The sequence below is a fragment of the Acanthisitta chloris genome, unplaced genomic scaffold, assembly GCF_000695815.1.
Source record: "Acanthisitta chloris isolate BGI_N310 unplaced genomic scaffold, ASM69581v1 scaffold19642, whole genome shotgun sequence".
NCBI classification, from domain to species: domain Eukaryota; kingdom Metazoa; phylum Chordata; class Aves; order Passeriformes; family Acanthisittidae; genus Acanthisitta; species Acanthisitta chloris.
This window is the reverse complement of record NW_008660108.1, coordinates 12,527-34,174: the sequence shown is the minus strand read 5'-3', so window position 1 is coordinate 34,174 and position 21,648 is coordinate 12,527. Positions and strand designations below refer to the sequence as shown.

The following is a 21,648-nucleotide window of genomic DNA, read 5'->3' as shown; positions in this document are numbered from 1 at the left end:
GAATGCCCCCACAAACACTTTATAGCAAGAGTTAACACTTAAAAAGTACTCAGGTTTAAATTGGTGTCTCTGCATAACCAGTGCAGTAATCTTTGGAGTTGGAATTGGCTCTGTAGGCAAATTCCTGGTGGCTCTAACAACATTTCTAAGGCTTTGAGGAGCATAAATTGAACTTGAGGAGGTGTCGTGACCTGCCATCTGGACTATAAAACTTAAGTGAGGAGTGCAGTAGTAATTATTTATTTCTACAGGAAACTTTTTTCACTCTTGCTTTTTTTTCTTTATAAGCCTATATAAAGCCTTGACTGTGGACATCTAAGTCATGAGTAACAGTAACCAAATATGCTAAACCAATGTAGCTAGATGCAGTAATTACAGTGGATTGTCAGTGGCTGACATGCACCAGTTTCTTTGGTGATTAAAATGCAATGCATTAAAAGTAGATTAAATTAGCTTCAGACTTCTGAAAGTGTTTATTCTTGTTTTTCCACTTGCATCATTCATATTTTGGGGTTGACTCTTAAAAGAAAAAAGTGTAAGGGAGATGGGGTGAAGCAGAGGGTACAAAATCCTGGCAAAACAACATTGCTTTCTATAGTCTAAAGTCTAAACTAAAAATACATGTGTAGATATTTTTTCATTCTTTTACAACAACTTTATTGGAGAATCATTGTCCTCTTTGAGCTAAGACCTTTCCCAAGACTGGTTCTCTTACTTTGCTGGCTTTAAAATGAACTCTTTATCTCAAAGAGGTGCCCTTCAGTCTGCCAGTTCAGTTGTGCACAGTCCCATTGTCTACGTAATTACTGTGACATTGTTTTATTAAAAAAAATAAATAACAACCTTTTTCTTAAGACTGAATCAGTTAGCAAACAGGTTAGTTCACAGCCGGAGAAAGAGCTGCCTTGGCAGGAAGGAATGCCATACCTTTTTAAATCCATGGCTACGCAAATACTTTGCAGTGGCATAAGTTGTTGCTGCCACAGGAAGAAAAGATGTTGCTTTCGTTATTGCGTTTGTCCTTGTTTTCGCATACCCCTTGGCAGCAGAAACAGTTTTTTGGCAGCCAGGCAGTAAGCGAAGTCAAGAAAACTCTGTGGCTGAAAATAATCGGTATAATTTTGTTATGTTAGTTTCCAGCTGGAGCGATTCTCCAATCTGGTTCCCCATGTGCCTCCCCAAATGTGGTGAAGAAGCATTTAGAGGTGATATCAGGCTTTAGTTTGCTTAAAATGCTGTTGAGCTGTACCCTGACAGTCAATTTGCTACTGAGAAGAGTATTATGGGGTTATGGTCATTCATATGATTGAATCTGAGATTAAGGAATTTCTATTTAATTTTTTTAAAAAAAAGGAAAAGAGAAAAAAGCGCCAACCATGGGGAACATTATGATGAAAGCCAAAGCTAAATATGTTTCAGAGTCTTAAAGCAGCAAAGACTGATGTTTTACAAACATTGACGGGATAGAAGGGACATGTTGTAAATGATGCAGTTGAGATTTAATTTATTAAACACAGACCCAGGATTTGAGCACTAACTCTGCTTCTCCACTGATCTTGTCATTGGTGTCTGTCAAACCACTCAATCTGTCAGCTTTTCTATTTGTTCTGTTGTTTTTAATTACAAAATTGCCTGACTTGAACTGTCCCTCAAAGCTGCAGTCATACACAGACTGGGTTCTTTTTAAGAGTCTACTTATTTCGTGGCCATGTCAATGACTGAAGAATATCAGTATCATGTGTACTACTTACTGACACTTTGGTATGTTCAAAATGGGAGGCATGAACTTCATGTGAGTTAGCAGTGTTCTTTTGGGACACATTGAAAAGTGTCAGGTTTTTTTCCTCATCTTCCTCTCAGATATAAAGCTGTGTTTTGACCTGGTAGTTTTCCTCATCTCTTACCACTCTCTTGAAGCTTTGTTTGTCCAATTTCATTCAGCAATTTTGACAAACGGATGTGCTTAGTGAAACACTAAGAAGCTTATTGTTTTGTTTACCTATAAAAATTTTTCCTAAAATAAATGTTGTCTGTAACTGTGTTGATGTTGCGTACTATACATTCTGCTTTACTGGTAATTTGCCTCCTGTTCAACTTAGACAAAAGTCAGGCTATGCTTTTTCTTCCAATTGTTTAAGATCCTTGGGTGGAATGTTTGCTGAGTGAGCCGTGAGAGGACAAGAACTCTGTTTTGCTGACATCCCTTATCTTAATTTTAATCCTGTTCCCATGCGAAACTAAATTCCATCTTTCCCCACTGCACCTTTTGAATTCCCAAAGCTCAAAAGCTGTGAACAGCCCAAAGACTCCATCAGCTCAGTCATACCAATCTGGGCTCCCAAGGGAACCTCTGAACAGCTGGAATACTGGCTCTTCTGCTGGTCATGGTTTGTGGGAAGGGCTCATAGCAGTGTTTTCCTGAAATCTGTTTTTAACTGAGGTCACCAACAGCTTATGAAATACTTGGGAACAAAAATGTTTGTCAAGAATTTCAAATCAAGTGCTGCTTTGAGTACCAGAGAGCTCTAGAGGGTTTTTACATCAAAAGATCTAAACATTGATTACTGTTGTAGAGTCAGTACTGACTGGGAGAGGGGAAAGATAATGTAGATAGAGGGGGGAAATGGTAAGATAAATAATGTAAATACATACACTTGGAATATGCCCTGTTTTTAAAATTCATGGGTAGATTTCTGTGGGGAAACAAGGTCAGCCTGACAACAGTGACAGATAGTAAGTATAGGGTCTTCTAGAAGCAGTGCTGTACTTTGTGGAAGCCAGGGGTGTTTCAGTAAAAAATCCTGACCCTGCTTAACCCACAATTTACATATTTTCTCGTGGATAATAGTGTTAATTGTATTCCAGTTTCTATATCTGCAACACAAATTTTAGGTAAAAGCTTCCTAGTGGTATAAGGTGAAAGACACAAATTATGAGAGTGGATGCTCTATGAGTAGTTTTTAATTTTGGAATATTTCTTACTTATGCATGCATGAAATATGTTATGGAGATTGCAAAATGAGATGTTTTTGTCCTTATTATAATGAAGTACAATTAAAACAAGGTCTTACATAAACCAGTCTAAGAGCTCTGTGGAGTAGTGGGAATGAACTAAGCTGTTTAGAGTTTTGGAGTACAAAGTAAAATAAAAAGGACTCTATTTGTAGTGGTTATTTGGAATAAAATTAAGATCTCTATCTGGAATGTGAAAATCGTTAATGTGTGCCAATGGCTTTTTGTTTGGAGAGAGATGATCTGCATTGATCTGACTACAAGATCAGAAATGTATCATGATAGCTGATTTTACTGAGTAATCCACTCTATTTTTTTTTCAAAAAAAGCTTGTAGAATATCTATGGCCACTGGCTGAACATTTGTAGCTGTAAATACAAAATACACAATGCTGTTTGTGGCACAGATGCTGATTACAAAGCCAATCTATTACGGCTAAAAATGCTGGAAAATCAGTCATCAAATAACATGAATACACTGGAGTGCTCAGGGCTGGCTTTTAAATTTTCAAAATAAAGCTCAGCTGCCAAAAGTAATAAGTACATGAACATTTGAACAAGCACCTCTGTGTGTGTGTGTGTGTGTGTGTGTGTGTGTGTGTGTGTGCTAAGGCTATAAAGTTTCGGATTAAAACTTTTTTCCCCACGGGGTCTTTGTCAGAAACTATTGACATGCTTTAGAGTGTTTGCTTAAACTACTGGGAAACCTTTAGGGGACTGAAACTGGACAAATCAGTGCTGATCCAAGTGTTCCAAAGTAGAGGTGCTGTCTGTGTAGTGCAGGGTGATGCAGTGCCTCCAGGGGTGCCAGATTTGAATGCGTAATGAGATTGAATATTGGCCACAGACAGTACATGCCGATTCGTTTCAACACGTGTGAGCAGCAGCAGAGTCAGACTGCCTGCATCGACTCTTGCTGGGAGTCCAGTCATTTTGGGTCAGTGGCAGGTGAGCATTTCAGGCTTGCTGTGATGCTTAGTGTCCTGGCAGCGTTGGAAAGGGAGGAAGGGTGCAGCTGGTAACAAGCTGCAGCTCCATCAGAGTCAGTTGTTTGGCCTGCAGTGTGCTCCCGGTGTGTTTCTGGGGATGCTGCTGCAGGCTGGTTTAGCTGCCTGAAGGTTTAGCATTAACTCACAGCATAACAGTGAATTTTGTGTGAGGCTCTGCTTTCCCCCTATACTGCCCCTGCCGAGAGCTGAGTGAAAACTGGGACTCTCCGGTGCTCTTAACCAGAGTCTCCTGAGAAACCTGCAGGTGGAACACCAAATAAAACTGAATATACTGGGGGAGGTATTTAATCTGTAAACCTTAGTGCCAGACAAGCAGTTTGGATATATTCTGTACCAGAAAGAACATTAGATAGATTGGAAAAATAGCTACATCAAATTTGTAACTAGAAGATATAAACTTTCTTGGAGAGGAAACAGAGATTTCCATAAAACAAACTCACAAGCATGAATATTGTGACTCTGTCTTTTTGTGTAGTAGTCAATAAGCCTGAGCACAGTACATTAAAATCCTTCTATATAGTACTCTAATAAATGTACAGTTATGATGGGTATTAAAATCAGTTCTTTATAAAGATTTTTGTGAAATTACTCTTTCTCCAGGGAATAACAGAACAAAATGTTTAATCCCAAATGCTTTTCTTCCTGTATTTGTGGGACATTGAGCAAATAGAAGAATTGATAAGCTGTGTCTCTGGAGGCTGAAATTCTCTGCAGCCTTCCAGCCTGCAGGGCTTTGTATTCACAAGAGTATATGGTGCCTGTTGTGAAAGAGTGGGGATAAGCCAGAGAGAGAAGCAGACCTGATGTTTTACTGCCAGTGGCATCTTCAGATGAAGGAGGAAATTGACTGGGGAGTTTGGCAAAGTTATTTGAAAGATTGGTGCTTGGAGTTTGTGGAGAGGAGCAGCTCCATTTGTAGGTCAGTGCTTAAAGCCATAAGAAGATCAGGGTGATACAAATAATGTGTACTTGTAACACTGCCTTTGTAAAGATAAGGGGTTTTAACTCTCCAGTTCTCCAGCAAACCTTAATGCCGTTAACTATAGACACCGTTTTCATGATATTGAGATAAAATATTTTTCCTTTAAAGCTCACCGTTGGAGCTTTCTCGTGGCTTATTTTTCGAAATGTGTCGTTAGGGAGAAGGGGATTAACTTCATTAAAAAAAATGGACAGGCTCATCTGCTGCTTCCGCGCCGCTGTGGTCTGCAAACATGCGTAGGTGACTTCCTAGCAACTGGGTAGCTGTAAATCCTGAATGGGGATCCGTATCTTCTGTGTGTGTGTGTGTGTGTGTGTGTAAATGGGGTATTTCTGGGGAAACTGGTATGCATATGAATGGTGACCGTCCTGAGGAGTTGACTAAAAACAGGAGGAGAAGGTTTTGCCACTCAGAAGCTCCGAAGGGCAATGGCTACTGTTAGTTATTGTTAATAAGCAATATTAACATAGTCATTTGAGAAATCTTCCGAAGGAAAAGTACTGCAGCAAAGACACAAGGGATGAGAAGTCCTATGAAAGTGTAATGCCTATTCATGTATTTTTTCAGAGTTCATCTTGTATAGGGACCTGCATTTGTTCATAAAGAGAAAGATCCTTTTCTGATAAGCATTTTAGTGAGTAAATTCATTAGGTGAGCATTCTGGTTTTTGTGGTTGGGTTTTGGGGTTTTTTTCCAAGTTTTTTTTTAAGAAATAACTGCTTTGCTGTGATTAAAAACCTGATGAAAACCTTAGGGAGTGAGCCCACCCAGGTCTCAAGGGTCTCATCCGCCTCTATTGTGAGCCCGTGTTGCTTCCCCAGTATTGATTGCTCTACTACTGCAAATGCCATATACTCTCAGGAGATAGTATAAATGCTGTCTGCAGGTTTTGGGCAGTGACTGAGGTGCCTGAGCCGAGGTGAATGTCTCGGTATCACCTTATCCCGAAAATGAAGGGATGAACCAGCCTGCCGTGCTGAACACCCAACCGTGCTGCTGAGCCACCAGGGTTAAGCCCAGCCCTGGTAACACCTCAGCAGCAGTTGCAGTTATTAGGAGCAGCAGGAGATGTCATTAGGACATAGTTGGGAGCATCCCATTCATTCGGGAAGGGATGGGGGGAGGATGCCATGTGATTGATGCCAAAGTGATCAGAAGGTGCTTTTATCTCGTTCCAGGCTGGCAAAACCTTCGGATGTCCTGCCCTGTATATATATATGATGTATTTTATTTAAGATTTCTTGTTGTTGGTTCTCCTGCTGTGAGATGTTTGCTGTTGCTTCCTACAGGGAATAACAATCTGTGTAAATCAAGTAGTCAGGTTTTACTGAATTGCAAACCCATGAGGAGTTTAATTTGTACCCTGAGGGGAGGACCAGCCACTTGGCCGCTTGTGAGTGGAGTCGTTAATAGTTCATCGGTAGCCATTAAGCATTTTGAAAATATTTGTCCTTTGAGAGTAACCTGAGCTCTGCTGCAAGAAGAATAAAGGAGGGGAAAAAAGCATAGAGTTAGCAGCGGGATAAAAATGTCATTTAAATTAATGTGGCTATTAGAAAGTTAGGGCAAATTTTAAGAGGAAAATGTAATAAAAGTGTAGCTTTGCTACGTCTTTTGACGTATTGAGATCTCAGTGTTATTGCACGCAAAGAAATTAATTTGGATTCATAAGAATTGACGGGTTACTAAGCAGTAACGCTTTGGTTTCCATTTGTTTAAATGTAAGGGGGAAGGACTCCAGTCACACGTGTGACACTGCTGTTGACTTGCACCAAATACAGCTGCTGCTGATTCAAGTCCTATGCAAAGTAGTACATAATTAATTCCATGTTGACAGCCCTGGTGATTTAAGTCAGAAAACAGCCAGTAGCCCTGCAAATCTTTCCGCAGCTGCTCCACTGCTTCTTTAGGGACTTTCTCCCACATTAGTCATTCTGGGGCCAGTTAATCTTTGAATCCTCTGCCGACATCACCGAAATGGCAAACACACTGTGAAACTGAATTTGACGCTGCAGAAATGTGAAGGTTTGGTTGTTGGTAATCTCAGAGAGTATGTGTAGTGTTCCAGGCTCGAGTCAAAGTGCTTCTGACAGAGAAGTGGTTAATTACAGTTTTAAAAGACCTACTGAGGAATTGAGAAGAATCTAAAATGTTCTGCTCAATAAGGGGAGATTTTCCACTAGTTTTAGTTAGACAAGCTGCAGAAAGTGTCATGCAAAACAGAGGGTTTTCTTCTAGTTTTGTTGTTGCAAATGCTGAATTGATTTCACTTGTGTTAGTATATATTATTGTTTAAGCAGAAGATATCCTGTACTGGGAAAAAATATCAGCAGTTTAGTGCCTTGTTCTTTCAAGACAGAGGCTACAGGCTCAAACAGTGGAAGAAAAGTGTGGGTTACATACACAGACTTAAGAGGAGATTCTTGCTGGTGTTTAATAAATCTTCTCTTGCTGGAGAAGTATTTTTTTTTCCTGCAGTCAACAGAAGAAACTTGCCCCAAATGACTTTCATGAGGTTGACATCTCAGTGTTTTCTTTACACAGTGTTTTGTACATGCAGTGTGTATGTGAAGTTGCCTATTGGCCCAATTGCCTTCTGTTCCCCTTGTTCTCCCCAATACTTGGAAATAAGTAGCTGTGTGAGAACTTGCTTAGGCAGGTTCAGTTTGCACACTTCTAGAGATTTTGCTTTGAGCTGTGATATGTCATGTTGGATTTAACTAATACATCAAATAAACCAATGATTATCGTGGCAAAGTTGAAGATACTGTAATATTTGAAGATGGGAGTAGAGGAAGGTGGCAGAAATTATGCATTTGGCTTTACTTGCTTGGATATTACTCGTTGATTAAACCAGATTATTTCTGAGAACAAGAATTTGGCTGGCCCAGAATTCTGAGAGGTGGATTAAATCTGCTAATTAGTAGCTTACTAAAAATATGCTTATAAAGTTAGCCCATTTCTCAACTTGTGAATGTAGAATAAGTAAGATTAAAGATGGCAAGATGATAGCCTTATGGAAAGAGAGAAATCCTTACACTGCTTGCAGGGTAGCATTTCTTAGAATTTAAAAATATTCAACATTTCAGCACCATGACTTGTATTCTGACCTACTAATTTATTAATGTATTTTACTACATTTAGGCATCTTAGTTATAACTGTTAAGCTATTCTTTCCTTTTATTACTATAAAGGAGTTCATAGCATGAAAAATGTATGCTGTGTAGAGACTGCTCAGTGCTATTGATGTGCCTTCTCTTTAAAAACAACTGTTTAATTTTTTAGATCGTCACTGTAAAAATGATGTGTCCTTGGGGGCAGAGCTAAGATTTTTCATAAATTATGTATGAGCATATGTGGTGGCTTTTTGCACCTAGAAGTGAGTTTTATGAACTTACTTTTGTAATTATGTTATCTAAGTGTACTGTTTGTTCAAGTTGCTTGTCCCAGGCTGTTTCCTGGTAGTTGTTAAAAGCAGTTGCTAATGGAATGCTATATCCTAATTCAATAGGCTTTGCTACTTGCTTCAATACTGGTGAATCACCCAGATATTAAACAGTAGTAGATTCATGAGCAATTTGCTGTACTTGGCTCGGAAAATTTTCCGGTGCATTAGTTACTGCAACCACAATAACTCTGTTTCCAGTTCTACTGAGTTTGAGTGAGTAAGGAAAGCCTAAAAGGAAAAAAGATAAAATGACATTTTAACACCCTGTTGTGCAGCCAATGTGTTGGCATTAAAAATAAAGGAGATTATGCAAGTTCTTTAAGGATATTATGTGTGCTTCTTGTGGGGTGTGCATTTGCCTTTAAGAAGAACAGCCATCAGAAAATGAGAGGGGGAAAAAGCAAGTGCATTATTTTTTCAAAAGCTAAATTACTTTTGGAATTGGAATATAAAGTATGTCTAGAAGAAGGTAGATAATATAATAAATCTACCTGTTGAGTGCTAAATCTCTTTATATTTTCAGAAAAAAGCCAAAGGCCAGCTCCTGTTTGAGCAGATCATGTATCATCTGGACCTTATAGAAAGCGACTACTTTGGATTAAGATTCATGGATTCCGCGCAGGTGGCGGTGAGTAGCAGTGTTCTTTGCTTGAAGCAACAGTCTAAAAATTAAATCTTAATACTGACAAAAATGCTGCTAAAAAGTTGCCTATTGTGAGATAAGTTTTGTGCAGAAGTGCTGTGGTGTGTTAGTTTCAGCGTCCCGAGTTGAATTCCACCTCCAGCACTCTAACATATTAAAAAGTGCTGTTGTCTCATCCTTCCTTGTCTTTCACATGTTCCTGTCACACCTCCTCTTGTCACTAGACAGGCTGGTCCAGTAGGACCCCAGAGCATAGCATGTCATGTAGAAACTCCTGGTGCTGCTGATGCAGAGAGGACGGGGCGAAACCAGAGTGTGTGCTTGGCCTTCATTGCTCTGCAGAGTGGAGAAAGTTTTCCTCTGCCAATGCTGTCAACTCTCTCATCAGCATAAGTTACCATGTTGCTGTCTCCTTGCAAGAGAGGCATACCTTTGAATCATTCAAATCAAAAAGTTGTGACTCAGACCCGCAGCTAGAAATATTTGGGGGGATATAGGTGTGTTTGTATGTAACCAGACAGAGTTCTTCCAAGCCCAAGTTAGTGTTTTACTGTGTGTTTGTAAAAATGTGACAGCTTTTGAAAACAGAAGCAGAGCATTGTTTGTAAGAAGCAACCACAGTTCTTTCACTTGAGGGCTGTGCAGTTTTATATAGATACTTCTTAGAGCCAAGTCCTTCATCCTGCCCACAAGGGTAGCTGCAAGTTAAATTAGCTGTTAGACAAGGAGTGGGTTTTTTTCTCTGTCCTGCATCCTTGCAACTGAAACCTGTATTCGCTTAGCCCAGCCTCCCCAGGTAGAGCGAGGTCTGAGTTTTCATACTGCATTTGTCAGTCTTATAAGGCCACTTAAGAATTATTTTATTATTATAATGGCAGAAGGGAAGCACAGACAGTTGCTGCAGAGCTAAATATCTGAACTGTTCAAGGTCAACGTACAAAATGGAATGGGTGACATATTCCTTTACTTCTGTGAAAGTCCATGTCCAGAACAATTTGAAGGTGATCTCTTAATTGTTACACCTTTGTACAATGGCAAAAAACTCCATAAACTTGAATCTTTGAAAGAAGTTGACAGCTGTGGACACAGTGCTGCCCACCCCAGAGCACACTTAAAACCTGATGGCTTCTTTTCAAAGTTGTATGCTTAGCTTCTGATGTAGAGAACGTCCTCTTTGGAGAAAATTACTTGTGTTCAGCATCTGAAGCAAACTTTGTGGCTAGTGGGATTAGCTGCTGCTGGGCTTCAGTTCCCAGTAGTGAAAGTGGTCTTAAACCTCTTGCTGAACAGGCATTTAACACTAAGGAGAAAAAGACTGTTAGGCAGTGGAGGGGTGGCATTCAGAACTAACAGAACTGAGAAAACAGCCCATTGCATAGCATTTTATATTTATGAAAATTATGCTAGCTGTGTTAAGCATGAGCAGTCCAAGATGTTGAGTATTGATCACAAATGATTGCATTGCATTTATCTTTTTGCTTCAGGAAACTAATAATCTGTACATTTTAGGTATAACTCAGTTCTGCCATGTGGCCTCTGATGTATTTTGATGTCTCTGGGATCTCAAAAGAGTTCATGATGGGGTAGTTCTAAGTAGTGAAACTGTCTGTATGGTAAACTTTTTTCTCTTACTGATTTGTTAGTAAAGAAGGCGATTTCGTCTTGAAATGGGAAAGTAAGAGTTAATCTTTCCTGCCTCAGCAGTGGCTGTTGGCTTGCTTTGTCCAGCAAATTGTTATTTCCTGTCCAGACAGCACCTGATTGAGTATTTGATACTGCAGAATCTACCAGGTACAGGGGATTTCAAACTTGGTTTGCTTATTTCTCTTAACTATGTGTGAGTGAAAAGCAGCAGACTAGAGATAACAATCTGTTTTAACTGGACCTTAATGATGCACTGTGTATAACGAAGCAGAAAAGATTGCATTTTGCCAGAAGAGCTGAACGCAGCAGCCAGAGATAATTAATTGCTGTAAGAAATGAAGAACTGTTGCGATAGCAGCTCTTCTTGCAGAGAGGAGCTGGTGAGTCCTAGCAGAAACACAATCTGCAGCTGGAAACAAAGACAGAGACTAATCAAGTGACTTGTCAAAGATTATTCAGGAGACCCGTTAAATAAACAGTGTAAGAATCCAGTCCCTTATTGTGGACAGAATTGTTCACTGGCTCTGAAAGAGCTACTCAATAGAAGTCTATTACCCTTCTAGCTAGTTACACTTACTGATAGAAACTAGCAACATGTAGTTAAACAAAAATTTGACAAATTCACCACTTGTTTTAACTGCAAGTAAGTTTTCAATAGATTCATTTTGAACAACTGAAGGATTTCTTGTTTTCTTCCTTTTCTGCAGCTGAAGTGCTTAGTAGTTGGGTGTTTGAGTTTGTGATGTACTGGGGTATGGGAGAACCCAGATAATACAAACTCTTCCTGACATTTTGATTGTTAGTGTTCAAATAATAGCTTCTTCTGGTTGTTATTTTCCTGTGATTTCTGTGTTCATTGTAGCCTGATAAGAATTGTTTCCCCCTTCCAGGTAAGAGGCAGGAGGTGGCAAAAAGAGTTGTTTACAAGTTTTTCCACAATCTATCACACTTGGTCTCCTGTTGGACTTTCCCTCCAGAAATGCTGGAGAGGTGTTTCTTGTAAGGAGGCATTGAACATCTAACTGGTGGCAAATTTCTAATACTAATGTCCGGGTTGCAAGCATCAAGTACTTGCTCTTCCTAATGGAATTGTACAACACATTGTTTTGTTACTCTGGCAGTTTTATCTGGTGTAGTGCTTAATGCTGAAAATTATTTGCATAGCATTGCACTAAGTATGCACCCATTAATTCCATAAAGTATGAGACTAGTTTTAGCCTTGCTGTCTTGCTAAACAAACCTCATTTACTCAGACTTCTTGAAATATTGCTGGTTTGAGGTTTTGCAGGTTTTTTTGTATGTGTGTTTTGTTTTTAATTTCTGCAGCAGCAGACTATTTTAGTGAGGACTTCCAGTACTCTGTGCAGTCTGTTTGTATTGCCTTCTGTTTAGCAAACTTTATCTCTGGATTTCAGCAGTAGGCTGTGCTGAGCAAACTCTCATCAAAAGTAAACTTTTTTGCCAGGTCCACTTGAATTCCATTTTAATCACTTGGAATAAATCTCAAGTTTCTTGACGTCTGTGTGTGTCCATTCATGTGTTGTTTTGGGTTTGTATTTTTTCTGTCGTTTTCCCTTGCAACCTCCCCTCGCCCCCCACCCTGTTAAAAGCAGTTCTGTTTCCCTTCTTCCACGCACACCCTCACCATTCAGACAGAGCTCCTGCGGCAGCCCCGGGAGAGCTGAGCAGAGTGAAACGCTATCGGTGCCTGTCGAGGGCCTCTCGGTTGCCTTCCCATGGAATGTGGAGGAGATGAGAGAAAACAGGAGGGAGATGAAACAGGCACAGCCAGTCCTGGAGCCTCGAAAGGGCTCTCTGTGCCATTCCTCTATCTAAATCACCTGTGAGCCTCCATGTGGGTAGTTTGTATATTATTTTTTTTGGTAGAGGAAGGAGTAAGTAAACTGTGTCTTACAGCAAGTGAGTTTATGCAATAGGACATGTTTTTCTTGAAGCAAAAAAAAAAAATTGCTCAACTCCATTTCACTGTTAGTGTAAGCAAAATTGACCTAAGTCTTAGCTTCATTCTTCCTTAAGCTTCCTGCTTTATTTTAAAAATATATTAGGTCCATTTCGGATAGCTTTCTTTGCTACTTTGTTTTAATAGGTAATGAGAGCATTTTGAGCCGTGCACAGCAGCAGCAGCAGATGGTTCAGTCATTCTGATCTGCAGCTAATATAGCAACCACTGCACATCCTGGCTGCATTTCAGGCTGACTTCACACACTCTCTGCGGAAGGCAGGGCCGCTCGGAATGCGTTTGCACTTGGCATTGCAACCTGAAAATACCGGTTCTTTTTCATACCCCTGGTGCTTTTCTGTCCTCTTTGGGGCCCACTGTGAACTTCATGGCACATAGTTGTAACAAAAGGAGTGTTGCTAAGTATATAATTCATCTCTATTAGTTGCAAGGTGAAATTTGGGATGGATGAGGTGAGGTGGTGACCATGCTGGACGTGGTGTGTTAGGTAGTTTGCTCTGGCTGTTGAGTCAATGCAATTATGTTGACTGGGGTGCAGTGTTTACTGTTCAGCTGAGTCACCTCCTTTGGAGGAGGAGGGAGCTGGTGGCTGTGCATAGCACTAGGAAGGAGTTCTCTCCCGCTAGTTGTGTTAGCTTTCCAGCTTTAGCTTTTGGTACAAACTCTTCAGCAGTGCAATTACTTGCAATTATTTGGGAAGCTTAGTGTACATGTGTAGGTGTTTTTCTCAGCCTGCCATCTATAACTCCTTTTTCACACACTGTACTGTACACAGTATAAGCGAAGCCATTGTTTTGGCTTCACGTCTAGTATATAGCTTATAATTAGCATTAGTAGGTGAGGCAGTAACTTCTGTTCTCCCATGTGACAGTTGCTAAAATGTCACGTGAATAGATTTTTGAGGACTAGGTAGAGCTGACACCGATGCTGGGACATGGACAGCTTTGCTGTTACTGTGCCTGAGTCATCTAAAGAAAATGCCTGAAAGCTAACAATATTTATTTTGTCTCTCCCCTTCTCACCCCAAGTAAACATCACACACAACTGAGTGCCAGAGTCTCCAGCTATGATTTATGCCTCTCTCGCACATTGCTGACCTACTAACGTGTGAATTAAGTGTTTGTTTGGACAGGATGAAAATTTTAGTAAAGTAGTTTGTTAGTATGTTAGTTTTTTTTCTTTTAAGTAGATAATGCTGTCTCAAAGGTTGGCTTTAAATAAGGAATTACAGGATGTTTCTGTTCAAAACGGACATTTTGCATTACAAACTCTGAGTGAAAGGATCTTCAGTGAGCACAGAGAGAGCTGTGAATTGTGAAATATTTGGATTAGATTGTTTTAACAAACTGCTTGTTATTCCAAGATGGTCTTCACTAATGAGTAGGGTTTTTTTTTCCTGTTTGGTTCTTTCTGGGAGATTTCTGTATTGATAATTCAATGAAACTAATTTATTTTTCAGCATTGGCTGGACAACACAAAAAGCATTAAAAAGCAAGTTAAAAGTAAGTGTTGTTTCCATTTTCTCTTGGGGTCTTGTATTTAGCATGCAGGAAGCACAGGGAGTTGAAATGGGTGGTGGTGGGCAGTGTCCTGTGAGGGGTGACAAGACCCAGTGACAAAAGCCCAGCATGATCACTTCTGATTGTTTAATGACCTCTTCCCCCTGTAGCTCATATTACTTTATTCTAATGTTCTTAATTAAACATGTTGCAGGCTCATTAATTATAGTTAAAATGGAGTCAAGGCAGCTGAAGATGATTTAGTGTTACCGATTGTTATCCTGACTGTAGGAAAACTTGTCTTAAAGCCTCCATCCCTTTGGGGCAGTCCTGAATGGCTGAACCTGTGTTCAGCCCAAGTCCTTACCCTGCTGTACAAGGGTTTGGTGTGGCCTAGTTGTTTCAGTGGTGTGTGCTTGGGTAAGCTGTGACATCAGCCAATTGTTGTTTAGCAGCTTCCTTGCTCTGCACTGTTGGAAGTCTTCAGGGATTTGTGGTGCTGTGTTAATACAACAGAGGTTTTGGAAGCACCAAGAGAGAGAGAATTCCTCCTGTCAAATGCAAGAATCAGCAGAGCACTGCACATTTTTAAAGAACTGTTAATCCATCCTTCTGCTGAATTAACTATTTGGTTTCCAGAAGAGACGATTTTTCTATAGAAGAGCCTCTTAAATCCCCAGAAAATACGTCTGAACTTCTGTGGAATAGAAGGGCCTGAGTTTGTCAGCAGTGAGTGTTTCCCAGAGCCTCAGAAGGTGTTGGAGAGACCAACTGCGTGCCTGAAGGTTTAGTCAACTGTAGAGCCAGGATGCCCAACTTTCTTGGTGATGGATAGAGTCCTTAAATATAGGGATTAACCAAGTTCATGTGCTTGTGGCAGGACAAATCAAGTTGGTGTGATATGCATGTTGTATTGACCTGTAACATATAAAACTATTTTGTGTGCGTATGTAAGTGTCCTTTCATCCTGATGTTCTTTGTGGTTTTCCCTGTCACAAGGTAATTCCTGTCATAAGACCTTGTGGTAGGACACAGCTGTCCAATTTCAGTCAAGTTTTGTGATGTGATTCTGTATAATAAAAAAATAAGATGTCTCATCCAGTAACTGTTACTCCTGTCTCGACTGAATTCTGCTTTGCAGTTGGTCCACCATATTGTCTACATTTTCGTGTAAAGTTTTACTCGTCAGAGCCCAACAATCTGCGTGAAGAGCTAACAAGGTAAGAGGGACTTCGTGTGAGAGGTACCTGAATAAGGCCAAGGAAATGTTTTTCTGGTATTTATTTCACAGTTATATGACGTTTCAGAGAATTCCTTAGAGTTGCTAGCTCTTTGGCTCTTTGTAAGTGTAGCTTTCTTTTTGTAATGTAGCTCTCTTGAAGTGAATGAGCTGTGATATAAAAAGATCTAAGTATTTATATATTGATGCACTATTTTTCATTAGGCAGTTCTGGCAGCTGATGTCCAAGTAACTTACGCAGGATGGAGCCAACAGTGTGCACAGGTGGCCAAGAAGGCCAGTGGCATCTTGGCCCGTATTAAGAATAGTGTGGCTGGCAGGACTAGGGAGGTGATAATCTGCCTGGCATTGGTGAGGCCACACCCCAACTACTGTGTTCAGTTTTGGGCCCCTCACTTTAAAAAGGACCTTGAGGTGCTGGAGTGAGTCTGGTGAAGGGCAGTGAGGATCATTAAAGGTCTAGAAAATAAGGTGTGTGAGGAATGGTTGAGGGAATTGGGTTTGTTTAGCCTTGGGAATAGTTGGCTCAGGGGTGACCTCACTGCTCTCTACAGCTACCTGCAAGAGGGTTGTAGAGAACTGGGGGATGGTCTCTTCTGTCATGCCTGCAGGGAGAGGACTAGAGTGAATGGTTATAAGCTGAGGCAGGGGAGACTCAGATTAATGTTAAGAAATACTTTTTCACTGTTCGGGTGGTCAGGCACTGGAATAGATTGCTCAGGGAGGTAGTGGAGTCACTGCCTCTGGAAGTGTGTAAGAGGCATCTGGATCTGATGCTGGAGGATATGGTTTAGGGGTTACAGCAGAGTGGCAGGTTAGTGGTTGGACTTGATCTCAGAGGTGTCCTCCAGCCTTGATGATACCATGAGAGAGGTTTTTACTGAAGAGAACAGACATCATTCCTCTCTCTTTTATTCTTCTTAAGCTGTATTTAGTTTCAACTGTATGCAGTCATCCTGTCTCTAGGCAGAAAAGCATTGAATTGCAAGTTAGAGCTTCTCTTTGGCAAAAAGTTCAGTTAGCATTTCATTACTTATGTGGTCTTTGCAGAGCTTATGGAAAAGGAAAATAATATTTTACTGCCATGCTGAGATGTGAGTTGACAGTACTATATGTGTAGGATTGTAACATCAGGTGAGCAGCAGTTTGTCTTGATTAAAGCATTCCGTAGATCCACTCATAGTACTGCATTCCTTGTTGGGCTGAGACACACTTGGGATGCTTTGAAAGCGAACGCAACCTGCCATCTGTCAGTAGTGCAAATAAAAGGCAACGTTTCCTTGCACTGTTGCCACTGCTGCTGATCCCTTTTGGAGAGAAAACAAAGTTATGTTTTCATGGTATTTGTAGACATTTCATACCCTCAGCCATTTGTGAAGTGCACTCGTTTGTTGTTCAGGTTTATGTCTGTGTGGAGCTTCGTTCTGTGCTTTAGCCAAATCCCTAGGAGTGCTACCAGGAAGATTATAGCAGCATTACCATTTACAGCCATATGTACCCTGTGCAGCTTCGTATTTACATGTGGTAACATAATGTAGCAACTGCTGCTTTGTAATGTTTCCCTGCTGGTCTGGGAAGAATGTTTTATTTCCTCATTCCTGTTCCTGAATAAACATTTAACTGTCTTTAAAAACAGTAACCGTAGACAGAATTCAGACCTACGTCTGTATCTACCACTATGAAACATTCTTGCCCATCTTGACAGAGTTCTTCTAGTCAGACCTTGCTATACAGGTTTTAGCAGGGCAGACCTGAAACCTGAGGTCTTTAAAAACCCTGTCTGTCTGCTTAGCTAATCCCCCAGAACTGGAGACCAGCAAGTCATCCTTCTGTCTTGAGACAGTTTAACACTTCAGAGAAGCAGAAGCAGTGGGAAGCAGAGCTTTGCTATGGGTTATAGGTGTCATTAGCAGGGGCTTTCTGAGGGTTCCACTTTTGTGCAGCAGGACACCCAGCTGGAGCCTCTTTTCAGCGTCCACAGGTGCAGCTTGCTCATTTTGCTCTGCCAGCTTCCCATCAGATGCCACCAGTCAGAGGTCATGTAACACAGCATGGGAAATATGCCTGAATTGTTTGCAAGTGTTGTGTGGCTGATAAACCCAGACTGGTCACACTCACTGTGCACTAGAGGCCTCTGATCATTCTTTGCATGTCTAGGGTCAGTACCAAACAAATTTATTCCCCATGTAGGGACTAGTGTTCAAAAGGCTTTGGATAATAAATGGTTTGGCAAAGTATTTGTGGATTTCTATGGGATATGTTGGAAAAACACCTGCTTCTGTTTTCTGTCTGTGTATTTAAGTGTGAGGAGACACAGGCACTTGTTGAAGCAGAGGCATTGTCTTTGGCACTGTGTAAGGCTTGTGGGCATTTGTACTAGAAGTCAAACTGGGTGCCATTGTGGATGCCAATGTCTTATCCTTGATGAGGCTTCCTTTCTTGTTGAAGGAAAGCTGTGTACCATAATGGTGCAAGGGAGCTGCTTTTTGGGGGTATTGGATTGGAAGAATTGGTGCTGCACACCAAGGGATTTGTATTCAATATTTGCCCAGTTTCTAAGCAGGAAGAGTACTGAATGAGCAAGGCAGTGAAGGAGAGCTGGCTCTGAAGAGTAAACAAGTTGAAAAGGCTGCAGCTTACTGTCTATTTTTTGTCACTGTGCAATCAGCTTTCCAGGTTAGATTTTAATTGAGCAATCCATGTTAGGAACATACATTTTTGTGAGACTTTAAAACAATTATTCTCTTATGAGATTGGTATGTTGATGAATAATGAAGGAAATGTGGAAGATGCAAGTTGTTCTTTGCCCAAGTAGGATCAGAAGAGGGAAATAAAAGTTACTTGGGTATCCTGTTTCTTTTCCATGCAACACTGTAGTTCAGCTTGTGACAACTTCTAGTTTTGGGTTTGAAATGTGTGCAAAACAAACCCAACTGCTTGAAAGGTCACAGTGCAATCTTTTAGTCTTGAAAACCCATGTAAAGAGTAGAAAACATTTTTATTTGTCAGGCTCTAACTTCCTGCTATTGGCTGAGTGACACATTAGAACTGTTAGTCAATTATTTTTCTTGTTTAATCCTTCAGGTATTTATTTGTTCTGCAGCTGAAACTGGATATTCTTAGTGGAAAGTAAGTATTCCAAATAAACAGCCTTTTAAACATTTACAGTGTGTTTTGCATAGAATTTATTCAACTTACATTTGGATAGTTAATTTTGCTTACTAATGTAATGGGTTTTTATCCTCTAAAATAGTACTTTTCTATACATGAGTATCAGCAGAGGAATGCTTAAATAATGTAGTGCTTATCTCTTGTTAATTTGCTGAAAATCTACCAATCCTTTTTCATTTTCTTATCCCAAACATTTGCAGTTTCTTACTGTCAGGTATATAAGCTGTCTGCTAAAGAGTGTCAGTTCAGGTTTTAAGAGTGCATTTTTCTTACGGCAGGTTGGAATGTCCTTTTGACACAGCTGTTCAGTTGGCAGCTTATAACATGCAAGGTGAGTAGGGGCGAGGGGGGAAGGATGAAGTTGAATGAGCAGCATGGTGTAGACTCTTATTAACTCTTTTAGTCTGTCCTTGTTATATCCAGAACATAGGTTCTGCCACAACATTAGTGATCCGCTGTGAAACAGCTCTTTTTGATTGTGGTTGTGCTGAGAGCATATACAGAAAATTACTCAGTTCCTCAGGAAACAACAAGGAGGTTCTGAACATACACAGCTTTGCCCTTAACTTGTTTTCTCAGGTGCTTATGTGCAAATCTGTCCACTTTCACACAAGATACGAGGTCTGCAGTTTTCCTGAATTGCTTTGATGAAGTAACACAGCTCACTTTTTTTTTTTGTCATATAGTTTCTGCCAAGTGTTTTCTTTGTTGTATGAATCAGGGGCAAAATTCATTTTGTTCCAAACTCACTTCATAAGTCCTGTATATAAAATATCATCTTTTGACTTCAGCTTATTGGTAGGAACATCTTAGTGCTCCATGTTTCATGCTTGTATTTAAGCATTCACAGTTGAACTACATGTGTTGGTATTTCAGACTCTTCTTCAGCCACAAGATGTGACTACTGTCTCTTTTCTCAGCTGCACAGCAATATACTCAAGTCATCAGATTTTATTAAGGAGTTGTCTTTAACTATTGATTCCAGCACCCATGGCTTCTCTGAGAGCTGTGTCTGACCTTCAGTTGCTTGTGTAGGCTGTGTATCACTGATCATCATGGCCAGTGTCTTCTGTTGTTTGGATGAGGATGTGATTTGAACAAACGTGAATTTTGCTGTGGTTTCAAGCAGGGAAGCTTACAAAGGAAAGAGGGGAGCAGTGAAGTTTTAAAAACATCTTCTAGAGTAGGCTTTTGGGTCCTTATTGAAGGATATAGATGTGTGGCCTTATTCAACCCAGTTTGAGTCATAAAAGAATCTTGGAACCTCTGGTGTAAAGTTGATGTACACAGTCCTCTCTCATGAAGAGGCAATTTGGAGATGTGCCATGTGTTTGTGCTGCACAAATTCTCCACACCACATTCATCTTATAAATCAATGCACTATTGTACTCACTCTGCAGGAGTTAGGTAACAGGACCAAGTCACTGAATTTTTTTCTGACAAATTTTTTCCAAAACACTTTTTTTTGCCAGGCAGGAATGGCCCTGATCATGTGTAGATATAGAAAATTGGGATTAAACTGTGAAGATACCTACCTGCCTTTTTAACCTGCTCTTTTGTGTAGAAGGAAAACAGTTAGAATACATTCCATAGTTAAAAATATTAGCATTGTTAGAGCCTTAAGATACAGGTTAAGTGAATAAGTTTCTGGAAAGACAAAGTGATCTAATTAGGCTGTATATCCATTGCATTTTGTGCTGGTCTTTCTTTCCTCTCTAGACAGTGAGGCCTATAGCAGGGCTTTAATCTTACTGTCTGACAGCTGTGTACTTTTATTTAAATCAGCTGGAACCTAAGCTGGCTTTGACAGCATTCCTTTCAGCAGAGGCAGGCGTTTGAGTGGGAGTAAATTATTACAGAACTACAGACTTCCTCAGTCAGCATTAAAAAAAAAAAAAGGAGGGGGTGAAAAGACTATTATTATGCTTTCAGTGTTCAGAAATTCAAGAAACAGGTTTAGATCATATGTAATTTCTGTACCTGTGGAATACTCTGCATTTATTTGACTTCTACAGGTGTTTCCAAAGATTGTGGGTTTTTTCCTACGCAAACATTTGTAGTTTCTCTTTTCAGACAGAGCAGTTATTGACCTGTGTCAGGCTCCCAAGGTCCAAGTTATAGAACTATTCCTAATTTTTGGGATATGAGCTGAACATTAAGGAGCAAGCTGAAATCAGTGAGACGAGCAAGTCCTTACTGACTCTGAAAATGAAGACATTTTATAAAGGTTTCTGACTGAGTTTCAGCATTTTAGGCATACATCTGTCTTTAAAAGCTGGATTTGTGGGCATCTGTGGAAAATTGAGGCTGTGCTTTTGATGGGTCACACCCATTGACTGCTATGTTCCAGTATGCTTTTAAGTAGCATCCCTTATTGCCCCTCTTGAGCATGCAGCAGTGGACCAGATGAGCCATTTGACTGACCCAGCAGGGCATTTATTATGTTCTTAGATGAAAAGGACAGCAACAAATAACAGCTGCATAATCATGCCCTGACACTGAGTAATTTTAGCAGGACAGGGGATATAGAATCATAAAACCAGAAACTGATTTTTAGAATAGACAGATAGTTTTATGAAAAGTGTCAGAACTGGTTTTGATTTTTATAAACCTCAAAAGATTGTTTTAATAATGGAAAATTCCATTGTAACTTTAGTCAGCTGTCATTTCAATAGGCACTTCAGTAATAAAAATGTAAACTTTCTCCAAGAAAGAAAAAAAGTGAGTTTCAAGGGTGTTGATAAATTCTCTTTATAGGAAACTTGTTAAGGAATATGTCAATAGTACTTTGTAAAAATTAATGCAAAGCTTTTGTGCAGACAACACAACCATTTGTTCAGTGGCCATGATTGCCCTGTCAAAAAAGGTGACACTTCAAAAATAGGGAGAACTGGAGAACGGACAGAAAAAGAAATTTAGTATTTTAGATTAACTAGCAAAGTATGCAAAAGTTCCACTGTATGCAAAAATATCCACTGTGTTTACTGGGTACAGTGCTTAACAGTGCTGCTCTTTTGTA

The 21,648-nt window shown here is 40.1% G+C and overlaps 1 protein-coding gene across 1 annotated transcript in view; it reads left to right on the top strand.

Annotated features, from left to right (window-relative positions):
- Nucleotides 1–21,648, top strand: part of EPB41L5 (erythrocyte membrane protein band 4.1 like 5) — a gene marked incomplete at its 3' end in the record, with an annotated part of 35,202 nt that overhangs the window by 1,309 nt on the left and 12,245 nt on the right. Inside the window, exons 2-7 of the mRNA XM_009069704.1 lie at nucleotides 8,975–9,079; nucleotides 14,179–14,221; nucleotides 15,360–15,438; nucleotides 18,543–18,587; nucleotides 18,908–18,964; nucleotides 21,634–21,648. The exon at nucleotides 21,634–21,648 is cut by the window's right edge and continues 111 nt beyond it. Coding sequence (XP_009067952.1) covers nucleotides 8,975–9,079; nucleotides 14,179–14,221; nucleotides 15,360–15,438; nucleotides 18,543–18,587; nucleotides 18,908–18,964; nucleotides 21,634–21,648 — 344 coding nt within the window. The remainder of the gene's footprint in view (nucleotides 1–8,974; nucleotides 9,080–14,178; nucleotides 14,222–15,359; nucleotides 15,439–18,542; nucleotides 18,588–18,907; nucleotides 18,965–21,633) is intronic.